General features: G+C 43.5%; 1 protein-coding gene across 1 annotated transcript in view; it reads right to left on the reverse strand.

Moving 5' to 3' along the window:
- LOC142246481 (uncharacterized) overlaps positions 1–22598 on the reverse strand; it is a 44297-nt gene that overhangs the window by 3686 nt on the left and 18013 nt on the right. Inside the window, exons 5-6 of the mRNA XM_075319543.1 lie at positions 13955–14086; positions 2788–3087 (exon numbers count right to left, since the gene is read on the reverse strand). Coding sequence (XP_075175658.1) covers positions 2788–3087; positions 13955–14086 — 432 coding nt within the window. The remainder of the gene's footprint in view (positions 1–2787; positions 3088–13954; positions 14087–22598) is intronic.

The following is a 22598-nucleotide window of genomic DNA, read 5'->3' on the forward strand; positions in this document are numbered from 1 at the left end:
ATGGATAGATAGAGGGATAGATAGATAGATAGAGAGATAGATAGATAGAAGGATAGATAGATGGATAGATAGAGGGATAAATAGATGGATAGATAGATAGAGGGATAGATAGATAGAGGGATAGATAGATGGATAGATAGAGGGATAGATAGATGGATAGATAGAGGGATAAATAGATGGATAGATAGATAGAGGGATAGATAGACAGATAAAGGGATAGATAGATGGATAGATAGATAGAGGGATAGATAGATAGAGGGATAGATAGATAGAGGGATAGATAGATAGATAGATAGATAGAGGGATAGATAGATAGAGGGATAGATAAATAGATAGATAGATAGAGGGATAGAGGGATAGATAGATAGATAGATAGAGGGATAGATAGATAGAGGGATAGATAGATAGATAGATAGAGGGATAGATAGATAGAGGGATAGATAGAGGGATAGATAGATAGATAGATAGATGGAGGGATAGATAGATAGATAGATAGATAGAGGGATAGATAGATAGATAGATAGATAGATAGAGGGATAGATAGATAGATAGATAGATAGATAGATAGAGGGATAGATAGATAGATAGATAGATAGATAGAGGGATAGATAGATAGATAGAGGGATAGATAGATAGAGGGATAGATAGATAGATAGAGGGATAGATAGATAGAAAATCCCGGACCCCAGAGACCGCAGGACCCTGAGCCGATATAGACTCAGTGCCCACAGTCTAGCCATCGAATCCGGACGTCACAAGCAGAGCTACAAGCCCAGGGAGGACAGACTGTGCCAACACTGTGACCTGGAGGCCCTGGAGGATGAAACCCACCTCCTGCTACACTGCACCAAGTACTCAGCAGTGAGGGACACTCACTTCAGGAGACTCTCCCATCTCTTCCCGGATTTCAGCTCCATGAAGGAGGAAGAGAAAATATATATCCTGCTGGGGGAAGAAGAGAGCGCAGTGGAGATAGCAGCGCAGTATGTGAGCGAATGCCATAGACTTCGAGAAAGAGAACTATGATAAGTCATGGACTTCCATAGCCCCCCATCCCAGATGTGGCCCCCCCAATCCCCACCCTGGATATGTCCCATCCACCGTTACCACAGTCCCACCGTGGATATGCCCCATCATAAGCCATGGACTTCCATAGCCCCCACCCTAGAAGTGCCCCCACAGTCCCCACCCTGGATGAGCCCCATCCATCCTTCCTACAGTCCCCACCCACCATCCCCACAGCCCCAGCCCCTAATGTACACTTGCTTTGGCAAAACTAATTTGTATTTGGTCCTGCCAATAAAGCTTATTTGATTTGATTTGATTTGATTTGATTTGATAGATAGATAGATAGATAGAGGGATAGATAGATAGATAGAGGGATAGATAGATAGATAGATAGAGGGATAGATAGATAGATAGAGGGATAGATAGATAGATAGAGGGATAGATAGATAGATAGATAGAGGGATAGATAGAGGGATAGATAGATAGATAGATAGATAGATAGAGGGATAGATAGATAGATAGATAGATAGATAGATAGATAGAGGGATAGATAGATAGATAGAGGGATAGATAGATAGATAGATAGATAGAGGGATAGATAGATAGATAGATAGATAGAGGGATAGATAGATAGATAGATAGATAGATAGATAGAGGGATAGATAGATAGATAGAGGGATAGATAGATAGATAGATAGAGGGATAGATAGATAGAGGGATAGATAGATAGATAGAGGGATAGATAGATAGAGGGATAGATAGATAGATAGATAGATAGATAGAGGGATAGATAGAGGGATAGATAGAGGGATAGATAGAGGGATAGATAGATAGATAGATAGATAGATATATAGATAGATAGATAGATAGATAGAGGGATAGATAGAGGGATAGATAGATAGATAGATAGATAGATAGAGGGATAGATAGATAGATAGATAGATAGATAGATAGATGGACAGATAGATAGATAGATAGATAGATAGAGGGATAGATAGAAAGATAGATAGATAGATAGATAGATAGATAGATTGATAGATAGATAGATAGAGGGATAGATAGATGGATAGATAGATAGAGGGATATATAGATAGATAGAGGGATAGATAGATAGATAGAGGGATAGATAGATAGATAGATAGATAGATAGATAGATAGATAGAGGGATAGATAGATGGATAGATAGAGGGATAGATGGATGGATAGATAGATAGAGGGATAGATAGATAGAGGGATAGATAGATAGATAGATAGATAGATAGATAGATAGATAGAGGGATAGATAGATAGATAGATAGATAGAGGGATAGATAGATAGATAGATAGATAGATAGATAGAGGGATAGATAGAGGGATAGAGGGATAGATAGAGGGATAGATAGAGGGATAGATAGATGGATAGAGGGATAGATAGAGGGATAGATAGATAGATAGATAGGGGGATAGGTAGATAGATAGATAGATAGATTCATCCAAAATAAAGGCAGTCAGCACTCCAGCTTTATAATTAGGAAATATGGACTTCATTGAGCCCAGTGGCAACATTTCAGTTCCTGAGAACCTTTACCAGGCCTGATAAAAGTTCTCAGGAACTAAAACGTTGCCATTGGGCTCAATAAAGTCCATATTTCCCATTTAAAAAGTTGGAGTGCTGACTATACCTTTTTTGGATGTAGATATTACAACTTTTTGGATGACTGTGGTGAGGCCTGGCACCCAGTGTCTGCAATAGTGGTGCTGTTCTAATTTTTTTTATAGACAGACATAAATCCTCTTTACCTCTGATGGTCACTGTTCTTGTCTCCGGAGTCTCGTGTTTCCATTCTACAATGAATTTTATCTCTGGATCTCTAAAGAAATAATGAGATATCAGAACGACACTGGACACCTCATATGTGACATTATCGTCCCTTGTACTGATTGTCTCCACAGATGATAATACATCTCCACCACCCGCATCTTTCCAGCTCCAGGAGATTTTCATATCTTCATGGAAAAACTTCTGTAGATTCAGAGAGAACTGAACATGAGATTTATCTGCCATAGTGATGTGTATAGGAGCCAACATCTGGGGTTTACCTGGGAATACAATTATACATGATCAGATTGTGTAATAATTGTGAAAGTTATATAAACTGAATGTAAATATGGGATATTTCTTCATTATAATCTCAGGTTAGTTCCGTGCTGTATCACATGTATCACAGCCAGAAAGGGGTTGTCCAGGATCAAGAAAAAACAAACTAATAAATTACTATAAACCTCTAGCATTCCTTGTGTGTTACTTCCCCCTCCGCACCACTGCGGCTTATCAGGAGATCCCTCTTGGCTTGTGTGACCGCTGCAGGTAATCACTTTCCACTGCTGCTCAGCACTGGATATAGGGTCACATGACCGACCAGAATATGTGCATCGTCCAATTTTGTAAAGTGAAATTGTAATGTGAAAATTTTGTTTCTCTTAACAAATAATTGTGCCGTGTATGGGATATGGTGGGAAGTGTGTTACCACAGAGAGATGAATCTAAGAGGAATGTATATTGCAAAATACATTTATTGCATAGCACATAGGTGCGGTTACATGGAGACTTGTAATGTAATGTTCCCATTTCAGGTGATGGCTGTCGTATATTGCAGTGCACGGAGCAGCGAAAGGTATTTCTTCTGACTGCAGCTCAAGAAAATCTGGAGAATTGTTTTGCAGAAAGTCTCCATGTGGCCCCTTATGAACATTTTGCACTGTACATGAAAGCTAGTCAATTTAGCCACTTTTTAACAATGGTGTAGTTTTTATATTTTTATTTTTACAATTAATACTGTTGTAAAATCTCATGTTGTGTCCATCGTCCTGCCAGTTCTCCCTACGAGAATGTACCCCAACACTGTATAAAAGGGTTTCCAGGTTTAGGATATTGATGACCTGATTCTACAATAATTCATCAATATCAGATCAGTCCGACTCTGGGCACCGGCACGAGCAACTGTTTTCATCTGTGGCGGTGGCTGGACATAAATGGTGACCGGAGCCGAAAAACTGCAGATCCAGACACGATCGCCATAACCCAAGACCTACAGGTGTTATACAATCCTGACACGAGGCTGTATGCTGCTGGTGACAGACTTAAATATACCTCTATTTTTAGTAATTCTCAAATAGTTGTTTAATTTATTATTATTTATTATTATATTACATAAGTGCAAACCTCGTCTAATGTTACGAAAAAGTGAGGTGTTAATAGCTAACCTGAGTCTCTGATAGACTGCTCCAGGATTCTTATATAAACCCATATATCTCTCCTCTCACCTGAGTCTCTGATAGACGGCTCCAGGATTCTTATATAACCCCATATATCTCTCCTCTCACCTGAGTCTCTGATAGACGGCTCCAGGATTCTTATATAACCCCATATATCTCTCCTCTCACCTGAGTCTCTGATAGATGGCTCCAGGATTCTTATATAACCCCATATATCTCTCCTCTCACCTGAGTCTCTGATAGACGGCTCCAGGATTCTTATATAACCCCATATATCTCTACTCTTACCTGAGTCTCTGATAGACGGCTCCAGGATTCTTATATAACCCCATATATCTCTCCTCTCACCTGAGTCTCTGATAGACGGCTCCAGGATTCTTATATAATCCCATATATCTCTCCTCTCACCTGAGTCTCTGATAGACAGCTCCAGGATTCTTATATAACCCCATATATCTCTCCTCTCACCTGAGTCTCTGATAGACATCTCCAGGATTCTTATATAACCCCATATATCTCTCCTCTCACCTGAGTCTCTGATAGACGGCTCCAGGATTCTTATATAACCCCATATATCTCTCCTCTCACCTGAGTCTCTGATAGACGGCTCCAGAATTCTTATATAATCCCATATATCTCTCCTCTCACCTGAGTCTCTGATAGACAGCTCCAGGATTCTTATATAACCCCCATATATCTCTCCTCTCACCTGAGTCTCTGATAGACGTCTCCAGGATTCTTATATAACCCCATATATCTCTCCTCTCACCTGAGTCTCTGATAGATGACTCCAGGATTCTTATATAACCCCATATATCTCTCCCCTCACCTGAGTCTCTGATAGATGGCTCCAGGATTCTTATATAACCCCATATATCTCTCCTCTCACCTGAGTCTCTGATAGACGGCTCCAGTATTCTTATATAACCCCCATATATCTCTCCTCTCACCTGAGTCTCTGATAGATGGCTCCAGGATTCTTATATAACCCCATATATCTCTCCTCTCACCTGAGTCTCTGATAGATGCTCCAGGATTCTTATATAACCCCATATATCTCTCCTCTCACCTGAGTCTCTGATAGATGACTCCAGGATTCTTATATAACCCCATATATCTCTCCTCTCACCTGAGTCTCTGATAGACGGCTCCAGGATTCTTATATAACCCCCATATCTCTCTCCTCTCACCTGAGTCTCTGATAGACGGCTCCAGGATTCTTATATAACCCCATATATCTCTCCTCTCACCTGAGTCTCCGATAGACGGCTCCAGGATTCTTATATAACCCCATATATCTCTCCTCTCACCTGAGTCTCTGATAGATGGCTCCAGGATTCTTATATAATCCCATATATCTCTCCTCTCACCTGAGTCTCTGATAGATGCTCCAGGATTCTTATATAACCCCATATATCTCTCCTCTCACCTGAGTCTCTGATAGACGGCTCCAGGATTCTTATATAACCCCATATATCTCTCCCCTCACCTGAGTCTCCGATAGACGGCTCCAGGATTCTTATATAACACCATATATCTCTCCTCTCACCTGAGTCTCTGATAGACGGCTCCAGGATTCTTATATAACCCCCATATATCTCTCCTCTCACCTGAGCCTCTGATACACGGCTCCAGGATTCTTATATAACCCCATATATCTATCCTCTCACCTGAGTCTCTGATAGATGGCTCCAGGATTCTTATATAACCCCATATATCTCTCCTCTCACCTGAGTCTCTGATAGACGGCTCCAGGATTCTTATATAACCCCATATATCTCTCCTCTCACCTGAGTCTCTGATAGATGGCTCCAGGATTCTTATATAACCCCATATATCTCTCCTCTCACCTGAGTCTCTGATAGACGGCTCCAGGATTCTTATATAACCCCATATATCTCTCCTCTCACCTGAGTCTCTGATAGACGGCTCCAGGATTCTTATATAACCCCATATATCTCTCCTCTCACCTGAGTCTCTGATAGATGGCTCCAGGATTCTTATATAACCCCATATATCTCTCCTCTCACCTGAGTCTCTGATAGATGGCTCCAGGATTCTTATATAACCCCATATATCTCTCCTCTCACCTGAGTCTCTGATAGATGGCTCCAGGATTCTTATATAACCCCATATATCTCTCCTCTCACCTGAGTCTCTGATAGATGGCTCCAGGATTCTTATATAACCTCATATATCTCTCCTCTCACCTGAGTCTCTGATAGATGGCTCCAGGATTCTAATATAACCTCATATATCTCTCCTCTCACCTGAGTCTCTGATAGACAGCTCCAGGATTCTTAGGGTACCTTCACACTTAGCGATGCAGCAGCGATCCGACCAGCGATCTGACCTGGTCAGGATCGCTGCTGCATCGCTACATGGTCGCTGGTGAGCTGTCAAACAGGCAGATCTCACCAGCGACCAGTGAACAGCCCCCAGCCAGCAGCGACGTGCAAGCGACGCTGCGCTTGCACGGAGCTGCCGTCTGGAAGCTGCGGAGACTGGTAACTAAGGTAAACATCGGGTATGGTTACCCGATGTTTACATTAGTTACCAGCGCACAGCTGTGTGTGCAGGGAGCAGGGAGCCGCGCACACTGAGCGCTGGCTCCTTGCTCTCCTACCATAGCTACAGTACACATCGGGTTAATTAACCCGATGTGTACAGCAGCTACATGTGCAGAGAGCCGGAGCCGGCAGCACAGGCAGCGTGAGAGCTGCAGAGGCTCGTAACTAAGGTAAATATCGGGTAACCACCTTGGTTACCCGATGTTTATCTTGGATACAGCTTACCTCAGCTGTCAGATGCCGGCTCCTGCTCGCTTCATTTGTCGCTCTCTCGCTGTCACACACAGCGATCTGTGTGTCACAGCAGGAGAGCGGCTTTGAAGAAAACGAACCAGGGCTGTGTGTAACGAGCAGCGATCTCGCAGCAGGGGCCAGATCGCTGCTCATTGTCACACACAGCGAGATCGCTAATGAGGTCACTGCTGCGTCACAAAAAGCGTGACTCAGCAGCGATCTCGGCAGCGAGCTCGCTGTGTGTGAAGCACCCCTTATATAACCCCATATATCTCTCCTCTCACCTGAGTCTCTGATAGATGGCTCCAGGATTCTTATATAACCCCATATATCTCTCCTCTCACCTGAGTCTCTGATACATGGCTCCAGGATTCTTATATAACCCCATATATCTCTCCTCTCACCTGAGTCTCTGATAGACGGCTCCAGGATTCTTATATAACCCCATATATCTCTCCTCTCACCTGAGTCTCTGATAGATGGCTCCAGGATTCTTATATAACCCCATATATCTCTCCTCTCACCTGAGTCTCTGATAGACGGCTCCAGGATTCTTATATAACCCCATATATCTCTCCTCTCACCTGAGTCTCTGATACATGGCTCCAGGATTCTTATATAACCCCATATATCTCTCCTCTCACCTGAGTCTCTGATAGACGGCTCCAGGATTCTTATATAACCCCATATATCTCTCCTCTCACCTGAGTCTCTGATAGATGGTTCCAGGATTCTTATATAACCCCATATATCTCTCCTCTCACCTGAGTCTCTGATAGACGGCTCCAGGATTCTTATATAACCCCATATATCTCTCCTCTCACCTGAGTCTCTGATAGATGGCTCCAGGATTCTTATATAGCCCCATATATCTCTCCTCTCACCTGAGTCTCTGCTAGACGGCTCCAGGATTCTTATATAACCCCATATATCTCTCCTCTCACCTGAGTCTCTGATAGATGGCTCCAGGATTCTTATATAACCCCATATATCTCTCCTCTCACCTGAGTCTCTGATAGATGGCTCCAGGATTCTTATATAACCCCATATATCTCTCCTCTCACCTGAGTCTCTGATAGACGGCTCCAGGATTCTTATATAACCCCATATATCTCTCCTCTCACCTGAGTCTCTGATAGATGGCTCCAGGATTCTTATATAACCCCATATATCTCTCCTCTCACCTGAGTCTCTGATAGATGGCTCCAGGATTCTTATATAACTCCATATATCTCTCCTCTCACCTGAGTCTCTGATAGATGGCTCCAGGATTCTTATATAACCCCATATATCTCTCCTCTCACCTGAGTCTCTGATAGACGGCTCCAGGATTCTTATATAACCCCATATATCTCTCCTCTCACCTGAGTCTCTGATAGATGGCTCCAGGATTCTTATATAACCCCATATATCTCTCCTCTCACCTGAGTCTCTGATAGATGGCTCCAGGATTCTTATATAACCCCATATATCTCTCCTCTCACCTGAGTCTCTGATATATGGCTCCAGGATTCTTATATAACCCCATATATCTCTCCTCTCACCTGAGTCTCTGATAGATGGCTCCAGGATTCTTATATAACCCCATATATCTCTCCTCTCACCTGAGTCTCTGATAGATGGCTCCAGGATTCTTATATAACTCCATATATCTCTCCTCTCACCTGAGTCTCTGATAGATGGCTCCAGGATTCTTATATAACTCCATATATCTCTCCTCTCACATGAGTCTCTGATAGATGGCTCCAGGATTCTTATATAACCCCATATATCTCTCCTCTCACCTGAGTCTCTGATAGACGGCTCCAGGATTCTTATATAACCCCATATATCTCTCCTCTCACCTGAGTCTCTGATAGATGGCTCCAGGATTCTTATATAACCCCATATATCTCTCCTCTCACCTGAGTCTCTGATAGATGGCTCCAGGATTCTTATATAACCCCATATATCTCTCCTCTCACCTGAGTCTCTGATAGATGGCTCCAGGATTCTTATATAACCCCATATATCTCTCCTCTCACCTGAGTCTCTGATAGACGGCTCCAGGATTCTTATATAACCCCATATATCTCTCCTCTCACCTGAGTCTCTGATAGATGGTTCCAGGATTCTTATATAACCCCATATATCTCTCCTCTCACCTGAGTCTCTGATAGATGGGTGCAGGATTCTTATATAACCCCATATATCTCTCCTCTCACCTGAGTCTCTGATAGACAGCTCCAGGATTCTTATATAACCCCATATATCTCTCCTCTCACCTGAGTCTCTGATAGATGGTTCCAGGATTCTTATATAACCCCATATATCTCTCCTCTCACCTGAGTCTCTGATAGATGGCTCCAGGATTCTTATATATCCCCATATATCTCTCCTCTCACCTGAGTCTCTGATAGATGGGTGCAGGATTCTTATATAACCCCATATATCTCTCCTCTCACCTGAGTCTCTGATAGACAGCTCCAGGATTCTTATATAACCCCATATATCTCTCCTCTCACCTGAGTCTCTGATAGATGGTTCCAGGATTCTTATATAACCCCATATATCTCTCCTCTCACCTGAGTGTCTGATAGACGGCTCCAGGATTCTTATATAACCCCATATATCTCTCCTCTCACCTGAGTCTCTGATAGACGGCTCCAGGATTCTTATATAACCCCATATATCTCTCCTCTCACCTGCGTCTCTGATAGACGGCTCCAGGATTCTTATATAACCCCATATATCTCTCCTCTCACCTGAGTCTCTGATAGACAGCTCCAGGATTCTTATATAACCTCATATATCTCTCCTCTCACCTGAGTCTCTGATAGATGGTTCCAGGATTCTTATATAGCCCCATATATCTCTCCTCTCACCTGAGTCTCTGATAGACGGCTCCAGGATTCTTATATAACCCCATATATCTCTCTTGTCACCTGAGTCTCTGATAGACAGCTCCAGGATTCTTATATAACCTCATATATCTCTCCTCTCACCTGAGTCTCTGATAGATGGTTCCAGGATTCTTATATAGCCCCATATATCTCTCCTCTCACCTGAGTCTCTGATAGACGGCTCCAGGATTCTTATATAACCCCATATATCTCTCCTCTCACCTCAGTCTCTGATAGATGGTTCCAGGATTCTTATATAACCCCATATATCTCTCCTCTCACCTGAGTCTCTGATAGACAGCTCCAGGATTCTTATATAACCCCATATATCTCTCCTCTCACCTGAGTCTCTGATAGATGGTTCCAGGATTCTTATATAACCCCATATATCTCTCCTCTCACCTGAGTCTCTGATAGATGGCTCCAGGATTCTTATATAACCCCATATATCTCTCCTCTCACCTGAGTCTCTGATAGACGGCTCCAGGATTCTTATATAACCCCATATATCTCTCCTCTCACCTGAGTCTCTGATAGATGACACCAGGATTCTTATATAATCCCATATATCTCTCCTCTCACCTGAGTCTCTGATAGACGGCTCCAGGATTCTTATATAACCCCATATATCTCTCCTCTCACCTGAGTCTCTGATAGACGGCTCCAGGATTCTTATATAACCCCATATATCTCTCCTCTCACCTGAGTCTCTGATAGACGGCTCCAGGATTCTTATATAACCCCATATATCTCTCCTCTCACCTGAGTCTCTGATAGACGGCTCCAGGATTCTTATATAACCCCATATGTCTCTCCTCTCACCTGAGTCTCTGATAGACGGCTCCAGGATTCTTATATAATCCCATATATCTCTCCTCTCACCTGAGTCTCTGATAGACGGCTCCAGGATTCTTATATAACCCCATATATCTCTCCTCTCACCTGAGTCTCTGATAGAAGGCTGCAGGATTCTTATATAACCCCATATATCTCTCCTCTCACCTGAGTCTCTGATAGATGGCTCCAGGATTCTTATATAACCCCATATATCTCTCCTCTCACCTGAGTCTCTGATAGACGGCTCCAGGATTCTTATATAACCCCATATATCTCTCCTCTCACCTGAGTCTCTGATAGATGGCTCCAGGATTCTTATATAACCCCATATATCTCTCCTCTCACCTGAGTCTCTGATAGACAGCTCCAGGATTCTTATATAACCCCATATATCTCTCCTCTCACCTGAGTCTCTGATAGATGCTCCAGGATTCTTATATAACCCCATATATCTCTCCTCTCACCTGAGTCTATGATAGACGGCTCCAGGATTCTTATATAACCCCATATATCTCTCCTCTCACCTGAGTCTCTCATAGATGGCTCCAGGATTCTTATATAACCCCATATATCTCTCCTCTCACCTGAGTCTCTGATAGACGGCTCCAGGATTCTTATATAACCCCATATATCTCTCCTCTCACCTGAGTCTCTGATAGACGGCTCCAGGATTCTTATATAACCCCATATATCTCTCCTCTCACCTGAGTCTCTGATAGATGGCTCCAGGATTCTTATATAACCCCATATATCTCTCCTCTCACCTGAGTCTCTGATAGACGGCTCCAGGATTCTTATATAACCCCATATATCTCTCCTCTCACCTGAGTCTCTGATAGATGGCTCCAGGATTCTTATATAACCCCATATATCTCTCCTCTCACCTGAGTCTCTGATAGACGGCTCCAGGATTCTTATATAACCCCATATATCTCTCCTCTCACCTGAGTCTCTGATAGACGGCTCCAGGATTCTTATATAACCCCATATATCTCTCCTCTCACCTGAGTCTCTGATAGATGGCTCCAGGATTCTTATATAACCCCATATATCTCTCCTCTCACCTGAGTCTCTGATAGATGGCTCCAGGATTCTTATATAACCCCATATATCGCTCCTCTCACCTGAGTCTCTGATAGATGGCTCCAGGATTCTTATATAACCCCATATATCTCTCCTCTCACCTGAGTCTCTGATAGATGGTTCCAGGATTCTTATATAACCCCATATATCTCTCCTCTCACCTGACTCTCTGATAGACGGCTCCAGGATTCTTATATAACCCCCATATATCTCTCCTCTCACCTGAGTCTCTGATAGACGGCTCCAGGATTCTTATATAACCCCATATATCTCTCCTCTCACCTGAGTCTCTGATAGATGGCTCCAGGATTCTTATATAACCCCATATATCTCTCCTCTCACCTGAGTCTCTGATAGACGGCTCCAGGATTCTTATATAACCCCCATATATCTCTCCTCTCACCTGAGTCTCTGATAGACGGCTCCAGGATTCTTATATAACCCCATATATCTCTCCTCTCACCTGAGTCTCTGATAGACGGCTCCAGGATTCTTATATAACCCCATATATCTCTCCTCTCACCTGAGTCTCTGATAGACAGCTCCAGGATTCTTATATAACCCCATATATCTCTCCTCTCACCTGAGTCTCTGATAGACGGCTCCAGGATTCTTATATAACCCCATATATCTCTCCTCTCACCTGAGTCTCTGATAGATGGCTCCAGGATTCTTATATAACCCCATATATCTCTCCTCTCACCTGAGTCTCTGATAGACAGCTCCAGGATTCTTATATAACCCCATATATCTCTCCTCTCACCTGAGTCTCTGATAGACAGCTCCAGGATTCTTATATAACCCCATATATCTCTCCTCTCACCTGAGTCTCTGATAGAAGGCTGCAGGATTCTTATATAACCCCATATATCTCTCCTCTCACCTGAGTCTCTGATAGATGGCTCCAGGATTCTTATATAACCCCATATATCTCTCCTCTCACCTGAGTCTCTGATAGACGGCTCCAGGATTCTTATATAACCCCATATATCTCTCCTCTCACCTGAGTCTCTGATAGACGGCTCCAGGATTCTTATATAACCCCATATATCTCTCCTCTCACCTGAGTCTCTGATAGATGGCTCCAGGATTCCTATATAACCCCATATGTCTCTCCTCTCACCTGAGTCTCTGATAGATGGCTCCAGGATTCTTATATAACCCCATATATCTCTCCTCTCACCTGAGTCTCTGATAGACGGCTCCAGGATTCTTATATAACCCCATATATCTCTCCTCTCACCTGAGTCTCTGATAGATGGCTCCAGGATTCTTATATAACCCCATATATCTCTCCTCTCACCTGAGTCTCTGATAGACGGCTCCAGGATTCTTATATAACCCCATATATCTCTCCTCTCACCTGAGTCTCTGATAGATGGCTCCAGGATTCTTATATAACCCCATATATCTCTCCTCTCACCTGAGTCTCTGATAGACAGCTCCAGGATTCTTATATAACCCCATATATCTCTCCTCTCACCTGAGTCTCTGATAGACAGCTCCAGGATTCTTATATAATCCCATATATCTCTCCTCTCACCTGAGTCTCTGATAGATGGCTCCAGGATTCTTATATAACCCCATATATCGCTCCTCTCACCTGAGTCTCTGATAGATGGCTCCAGGATTCTTATATAACCCCATATATCTCTCCTCTCACCTGAGTCTCTGATAGACGGCTCCAGGATTCTTATATAACCCCCATATATCTCTCCTCTCACCTGAGTCTCTGATAGACGGCTCCAGGATTCTTATATAACCCCATATATCTCTCCTCTCACCTGAGTCTCTGATAGATGGCTCCAGGATTCTTATATAACCCCATATATCTCTCCTCTCACCTGAGTCTCTGATAGACGGCTCCAGGATTCTTATATAACCCCCATATATCTCTCCTCTCACCTGAGTCTCTGATAGACAGCTCCAGGATTCTTATATAACCCCATATATCTCTCCTCTCACCTGAGTCTCTGATAGAAGGCTCCAGGATTCTTATATAACCCCATATATCTCTCCTCTCACCTGAGTCTCTGATAGATGGCTCCAGGATTCTTATATAACCCCATATATCTCTCCTCTCACCTGAGTCTCTGATAGACGGCTCCAGGGATTCTTGTTTCTCCATAGGTTCATGTTCCCAGGTCACTTGTTCTTTGAATCCTGGATCCTTGTGATGATCCTTAGTGGAGATGTTGTAGGTTCTGTCAGGATTATCTGATATGGAATCAGTGAATGATATGACTTGTTAGTGGCTGTGACAGTTTGGGTTTTGCTGCAAAATGAGCCATAGAATTAGCCTCAGCTTCTCTAACAGCAAAGTCAAGCCTGTGATACGTTCCAACATGACATTCCCACATTTATACAGCTTTATTGTGATCCAATTTTACACAATGTTGTCATAGCAAAATGTTTTGCAGCTTACATTATTAATTATGCACAATTAACATATTTAACAGCAAACTACAAATTCTGGATATTTCATCTCAACCTCCAGAAATAACCTGAAATTGCTCCAAAATATTCACTTTTGGGGTCCAGTTCTTGGGATTGTTCCAGAAATATTCTAAAAATCTAAGGACAGTCCAAGTTTCACAAACGTGTAAAACCAGCCTAACTAAGATATTTTAGTTTTGATTCACATTATTCCTCATGCATCCTGGTAATAATAGAAAATGACGCAGAGCTTTCTACATTCTGCTCCGGAGCCTCTGTGTATATCACCTATCATAATGGACAATTGCTACATGGCACTGCCCTAAAGGGGGCTTTACACGCTACGATATCGTTAATGTTTTATCGTCGGGGTCACGTTGTTAGTGACGCACATCCGGCGTCATTAACGATATCGCAGCGTGTGACACTGACCAGCGACCTTAAGCGACCTCAAAAATGGTGAAAACCGTTCACCGTGGAGAGGTCGTCCCAAACTCAAAAATTGGTAAGGGTTGTTTATCCATGTTGTTCATCGCTCATGCGGCAGCACACATAGCTGTGTGTGACACCGCAGGAGCGAGGAACGTCTCCTTACCTGCCGCCGGCCGCAATGAGGAAGGAAGGAGGTGGGCGGGATGTTACGTCCCGCTCATCTCCGCCCCTCCGCTTTGATTGGCCGGCCGCTTAGTGACGTCGCGGTGACGCCGAACGTCCCTGCCCCTTGAGGGAGGGATTGTTCGGCAGTCACAGCGACGACGCCGACCAGGTAAGTGCGTGTGACGCTGCCGTAGCGATAATGTTCGCTGCAGCAGCGATCACACGATATCGCATGTGCGACGGGGGCGAGTACTTACACGCTCGATATCGCTAGCAATTGCTAGCGATATCGCTACCGTGTAAAGCCCCCTTTACTCCAGCTTCCTTTCTGCAAATCTGCACTGTTGTCTTTAATAAAAAAAAAATCAGATTAAATTAGAAACTAACAAAAGGAGACTTTAAGAGTCAGAAAGTCCAAAGCTTTTTGAATTTTTGTATTAGATAAAAATAATTTTCATGGAAATAGATTATTATTATCCCAAAAATTACATCCCATAGTTAACACTCCTGGTTTATCAAACTAGTGAAGATCTAAGATATTTTTATTTACTTCTCATTATGGAATCTGAAGGGACAATATACAGTATATTGCAAAACTGACTATACCCCTCACATTTTTGTAAATATTTTATTATATCTTTACCTGGGACAGCACTGCAGATCTGACCCTGTGATACAATGTAGTGTCAGTGTGCAGCTTGTATAACAGGGAAAATTTGGTGCCCTCTAAATAACTCAACACACAGCCATTAATGTCTAAACTGCTGCAACAAAAGTGAGTACACCTCTAAAGTAACAATGGCCAAAATGTGCCCAATTGGCCATTTACCCTCCCTGGTGTCATGTGACTCATTAGTGTTACAAGGTGTCAGGTGTAAATCGGGATCAGGTGTGTTACATTTGGTGTTATCCCTCATATACTCTCTCATACTGGTCACTGGACGGTCAACATGGCTCGTCATGGCAGAACATTCTCTGAGGATCTGAAAAACAAGAATTGTTGCTCTACATAAAGATGGCGAATACTATAAGAAGATAGTCACCACCCTGAACCTCAGCTGCAGAATGGTGGCCAAGACCATACAGCGGATAACAAAACAGGATCCACTCAGAACAGGCTTTGCCATGGCCGACCACAGAAGCTGAGTGCACGTGCTCAGCATCTTATCCACTGGTCTTTTCAGAATAGACGCATGAGTGTTGTAGAGGTTACATGGGTGGGAAGGTCTGCCTGTCAGTGCTGAGACCATATGCCACACCCTGCAGAGATTACAGGGGTGGGGGTCCACTTGTCAGTGCTCATACCATACACAGTACACTGCAGAGGTTACATGGGTGCGGGTCCGCCTGTCAGTGCTCAGACCATACTCCGCACACTGTAGAGGTTACAGGGGTGGGGAGTGCGCCTATCAGTGCTCAGACCATACTCCGCACACTGCAGAGGTTACAGGGGTGGGGGGTCCGCCTGTCAGTGCTCAGACCATACACCGCACACTGCAGAGGTTACATGGGTGGAGGGTTTGCCTGTTAGTGCTCAGACTATATGCCACACACTGCAGAGGTTACAGAGGTGGTGGGTTCGCCTGTCAGTGCTCAGACCATACATGGCAAACTTCAACACATTGCTCTGCATGGCTGTCATCCCAGAAGGAAGCCTCTTCTAAAATTGATGCACAAAAAAGCTGCAAACAGTTTGCCGAAGACAAGAAGACTAAGGACATGGATTACTGGAACCCTCCTGTGGTCTGATGAGACCAAGATAAACTTATTTGGCTCAGCTGGTGTCAAGCGTGTGTGGTGGCTCCAGGTGAGGAGCAGAAAGACAAGTGTACCCTGCCTACAGTCAGACATGGTGGTGGGAGTGTCATGGTTTGGGGCTGCATCAGTGCTACTGGCTGTGGGCGTACAGTTAATTCAGGGAACCATGAATTCCAACATGTCCTGTGACATAAGCAAAAAACAGGAGGACAGGGAGTATAGCATGCGAAGATTTTTTATTAGAAAAATACATAAAATTTTAATATTTCCAAGTGATAAGGACAATGTCCTATGAGTATAACACTACAATCGAACAAAAGGAATACATATAATTCAAGTTAGGGCACAATAAAAAGTAAATATTAGGGGTTAAAGGTGGACTAAAAGTTGTGCAGAACTAAGGCAATGTTAATCCCATAAAATTCAGTTTATGTTAGTACAACAGCTGCATATACCAAAACCCATGCTAGAAGTATGAGGATGCCCAAAGTTGCTCAGAGGGTAAAGGAAAGATCTTCAGTGTTGTCCAAGGAAAAGATATAATAAAATATTTACAAAAATGGGAGGGGTGTACTCACTGTTGTGATATACTGTGTATATATAGGTGTGTATAGGGATATTTTAGGGACATATTGTATATCTTACTTTCTTCTTTGTAGTAAAAAGGCTCATGTTGTATTTATCTTTGGAAATAGCCCATTATCCAGATCTTACAACATTTGGAAAAGTAACATGATAACTTCATGAATGTCCGGTCATATAACAGTCAGATCTGACTGTAAGGAAAAATATAACATTAAGAATATTATAGGAATAGTCTGCTAAAAATCCGGGAACTCTTATTGCAGGTCAGGAGGAAGTATCCTCCAAAGGGAGTATCTCTTGGTCTAAAGAGGGTGCTTTTCCTGATTTGTGATGGATTGACCTTGATATAGAAGGGTTAATAGTTTCTATATTTCTTGATTTTAAATATTTTATTGTTCCATTAGTATATCTGGTGTAGGTTCCTAGCCATTATGGAGCCTTAGGAATGAGAAACAAGCTCAAGGATTATTATTGTCTTCTAAATGTTCTTCTTATCTCATATGCATGACTCTACATTTTTGTTTTTCTCAAACTTAAAGGTCATATGATCAACTTGTAAATTTCCAGCTAGAAGCCTTTTTTTTTGCAATATCACATTGATTTGTAAATGGTATAAATAATCTGTACCTTAGCTAAATAAACAGAAAACTGATCATGCTCACATGAATGCAGGTCTTTTCTCCGAGCGCTCAATATTAATTAGGCCTGAAGAGGCCTAATTCAGAGGACCTCACTGGTGATCCCATAAGCTGACTTTTGAAACAGAACAGCTACAACAACCTGGATTGCCCTCTGTGAGCTTCAGCCAGAGAAGTGACATCACAGCGCTGACCATGTGAACCTCCAGCTGTGGTCACAGCTGGAGGTTCGCATGGTCCTCCACCTGTGACCGCAGGTAAACTGACCTCAGCTGACCTCAGTAAAGTCAGTGACCTCACCTCGGGTGGGTTCACTGAGTTTAATGAAGTGCCATGAGGTCAGGTTGCCTGTGGTCACAGGTGGAGGACTGTGCGATAACCGATTAGGTCCGCCGATCTCAGTTATCTGCGAGTCCGCCCATCACTACTCAGGAGACATCGGCCTGGTGAGCCCAAGCTTCAAAGGTTGTCCAGATGGTCCTATGTAGCCAAAATGGAAATATTGAATTTACTATATTAATTTCCCTATTAAATTTAATATATTTATCTCCTTATTAAAATTATAATTAACCCATTCCCTATTAAAAGGAAAGGCTGTCATCTAAACTAAAGTCCAGGTCTAGATGGTTTAAACAATAGAAAGGTTTCCACATGCTGGAGGTCAGCCGAGCCGAGTGTGATCCATAAACCTCCCTACCTTCAAGGAAGCAGAAGATTAACTGTAGACGGAAACATTATTTTTCTACTATTTTGCCTTTTTATTCTATAATTGTTTTTTATATTTGTGTGTGGCTTTATTTTTCTATTTTTTTTATTAACGCTTAAACCTTTAATATCTTTGGTCCTTGTATGCTCTATTGAATCCATAGCCTTTCGGAGAGTGTGCCCTTTTAACTGTAGGACAGCAGTGTGTATTTCGGGGATTCGTCACCATGGTTGTTTGATGAGTGGTGGCAGCATGTTGTGTATCCGAGGGGAGTATGATGGGAATGGATTGTGTTGAGTGGGGGGAGAATTATGCTAAATATGCAGCCTATAACAAAAGGCATGAACAATATTCAGTGAGTGTAGATATAGTACCCCTTGCTTGCAATCAAACCACACGTGCAGAGAAGAATGTTTTCTTGACCATACATTGACCGGAGATCCCTATACAGATAACGGTAGCTTCTTATGCCGGAGTCATTGTTGCTTTTGCACCTTTAAGGCTGCTTTCACATCAGTTTTTTTTTTAACTGCGGCAAGAATGGATTTTTTTGCCGCAAAACCGTGTCCTTTACAAATGCGTTGTCATTTCAATGCATTTGCAATGGAATCGCGGCAAGATGCGGTCACACGGTTGCGAGTGGCATACACTGGATTCTGTGTTTTGTGGTATTTTTTCAAAACCGCTACTTGTAGCGTTTTTGACCTTGCACAAAATACTGCATGTCACTGGATCCGTAATATTGCGGCGGTACCTGCAATGCAGTTCAATGAGCCGGATCATCGCATTCTGATAGGCAGGATCCTGTTGTCTGTACTGAGCATGCCCAGAAAGTAGTTCCTCCCCCATGTTTTCTGATATACTAGAGCTGCATTGGTTGAAGAAGACAGAAGAAAGAAGACAGAAGACCAGTATCGTGGAGAGGTGAGAGGGAGTAATAAAGATGGAGCACCTATGTGTGTCTGTGTATTTATTTCTAATAAAGTAGTGTTATGTCTTTTTTTAACCCTTTATTGGAGATTTTTAATAGCTGGGTCAAACTTGGCCTGACATTAAGAATCTTGGGCTTTATACCAGCTGGTAAAACAAAGCTGGTATTAACCCCTTATTACTAGAGTTGAGCGCGGTTCTAGGTTCGTGGTTCTCCAGTTCGCGGCTCGAGTGATTTTGGGGGCTGTTCTAGATCGAACTAGAACTCGAGCTTTTTTGCAAAAGCTCGATAGTTCTAGAAACGTTCGAGAACGGTTCTAGCAGCAAAAAAACAGCTAATTTCTAGCTGGCTTTCCGCTGTAATAGTGTAAGTCACTCTGTGACTCACACTATTATGACATTTCAGTGTATAGTGTGCGGGAACAGCGCATTCAGATCACTGCTGTATGGATAATGGCGATCGCCATTTTTTTTTTTTTCCCTTGTCTTCCTTCCCTAAGCGCGCGCGTGTAGTGGGGAGGGCCATTATGTCAGCCAATCCCAGACACACACACAGCTAAGCGGACTTTTAGCCAGAGAAGCAACGGCATGTGTGATAGGATGTCCATGTCACATGTCCCTGCATTATAAAAATGAGTATCTGCCCGTCCGGACGCCATTATCTCTTCTGCGTCCTTGGTGTCAGACATCACTGGCGCAGCTCCGTCCTGAGTCCTATCGCCGATACTGCTGTATACGCTCCATACACAGCGCTGGACAGCTTAGGGATAGCACTTTCTATCAGTCCTTTTAAGGGCTCGTACGGGCAGGGTCAGAGCCATAGGTGACAGGTCCTGAAAACAGAGTTTAACAGCTACACAAGATGACAGCGTCTGTGTAGCTAAGGTCAGGGATTTCCTCGCTGCATTTCCCCATTAGGAGGGATAGAAAGGCAGGCTTTCATTCCTCTACCCAGAGACCCACAATCCTGCCACTGTACCCTCCTGTCCTCTGCACACTCCAACTCATTGTTACTAAGCCATTATACTAGCAAACACTGAGTGAACCTAGTGGCATCCTAAACGTGGCTATTGGACTTCTGTATAGTCCCAGTAGTGCACAGATATTTGCAGCACCTCTGCCTGCATTGCACACTCCAACTCATTATAACTAAGCCATTATACTAGCAAACACTGAGTGAACCTAGTGGCATCCTAAACGTGGCTATTGGCCTTCTGTATAGTCCCAGTAGTGCACAGATATTTGCAGCACCTCTGCCTGCATTGCACACTCAAACTCATTATAACTAAGCCATTATACTAGCAAACACTGAGTATACCTAGTGTCATCCTAAACGTGGCTGTTGGACTTCTGTATAGTCCCACTAGTGCACAGATATTTGCAGCACCTCTGCCTGCATTGCACACTCCAACTCATTATAACTAAGCCATTATACTAGCAATTTATGCTGCCAGTTTAAGGGCAGTAGTTGCATTATCAGGGATATTTATTCTTTATTATTCTGCTGTTAATAAAGCTAGACCACCGCTGCAATCTACACCACCTCTCAATTTTTACTACCACATTTTAAGTGCACAATCTTGTCGCAATCAAAATGAGTGGCAAAATGACAGATGCTGGTGGAAAGGGGAAGAGGTGTGCTGGAAAAGGAAAAAAAGGGTTTGTCCGTGGGGAAGGTGGCAAAGCTCCATTATCATCTGCTGAAGAGAGACCATCTACCAGCAAAAGTAAGATGTCTACTACTTACCGTGGACAATCCGATGTGCTCCCTTTTTACGGACACGAACAACAGGAACAAAGGTAGATGATGGCCAAAAAATGAAAATGCTTGAATGGATCTCAAGTGGTCCAACAAGTGCCCTCTCAGCCACCTCAAGTACCGCATCCAAAAAACACCAGTCCTCTGAGTTGTCATCCCAATCAAACTTGCTTTCTCCCAGCTCTGAAGTCTCCATCAGCCCTGCACAGTATGGTGGAACTGAGATGGCTGAGTCTGCAGAGCTGTTCAGTCACACTATAGCCTGGGAATCAGAAGTCTGCTCCCAAGCTACAGTGAGTACAGACCAGGAAATGGTCTGCAGTGATGCCCAGAACCTTTGTGACTCTGATTCAGGCCGTGAGGACCAAGTTTCTGAGCGTAATGTTGACCCTTTGTCACAAACTGTAACACCTGTGGTTATAGACAATGAGGAACATACTGATGACGATGAGACCCAGATACCAGATTGGGATGACAACTTAAATATTCGGTCAGGGCAAGAAGAGGCTCGGTCTGAGGGTGAGGGGAGTGCAAACACAACAATTGATGATTAAGTTCTAGATCCCACCTACTGTCAACCCCCAGTCAGGCACTCAAGGAGGTCAACAGAGGCGGTGGAGGAGGATGCAACCGACGACGAAGTTACCTTGCGCCTTCCTGGACAGAGTCGGAGCACTGGTAGCACGTCTACAACTTCATCATCAGCCACCACTCTGCCACTGAGCACTAGTCGGGGGGGCTCAGCAGGTCGCATGCCCTCTAAGCCTTGCCTAGCCTGGTCCTTTTTTGACATAGAAATAGATCGCCCAAATTATGTGATGTTTAAAATTTGTCGTGATTCTGTTAGTAGAGGTCAAAACCTCAGCAGTTTGACAACTTCTTCCATGAATCGTCACATGAATAAATATCATAGGTCCCGGTGGGAAGCTCACCGTGCTGCAATGCGGCCTAGCGGAGCGAACCATCCACGGCCTGCCCCTTCCAGTGCATCCGCGCGCTCTTCATCTTCTAGGACTGTGGGGACAGCTGTCACACCTGGTTTTCCACGCACAACTTCCACCACTGTAACCGCAACAGGCAGTTTGCTTGGTAGGTCGTCAGTTGGTTTGTAAGGGGAAACAAGTGAGTGTGTACAGCTCTCTCAGACATCGATAGCACCAACGTTGGATGAAGGCAACATCATGTCTCCGCCTGCACTTTCCTCACAAACCTGCATTTTTCCAGGGACACCCTACTCAACACCGTCTACACACAGCAGCCAGATCTCTGTCCCTCAGATGTGGTCAAATAAAAGGCCATTTCCTGCGACCCATGACAAAG

The sequence above is a fragment of the Anomaloglossus baeobatrachus genome, chromosome 7, assembly GCF_048569485.1.
Source record: "Anomaloglossus baeobatrachus isolate aAnoBae1 chromosome 7, aAnoBae1.hap1, whole genome shotgun sequence".
Classification (NCBI taxonomy): Eukaryota; Metazoa; Chordata; class Amphibia; order Anura; family Aromobatidae; genus Anomaloglossus; species Anomaloglossus baeobatrachus.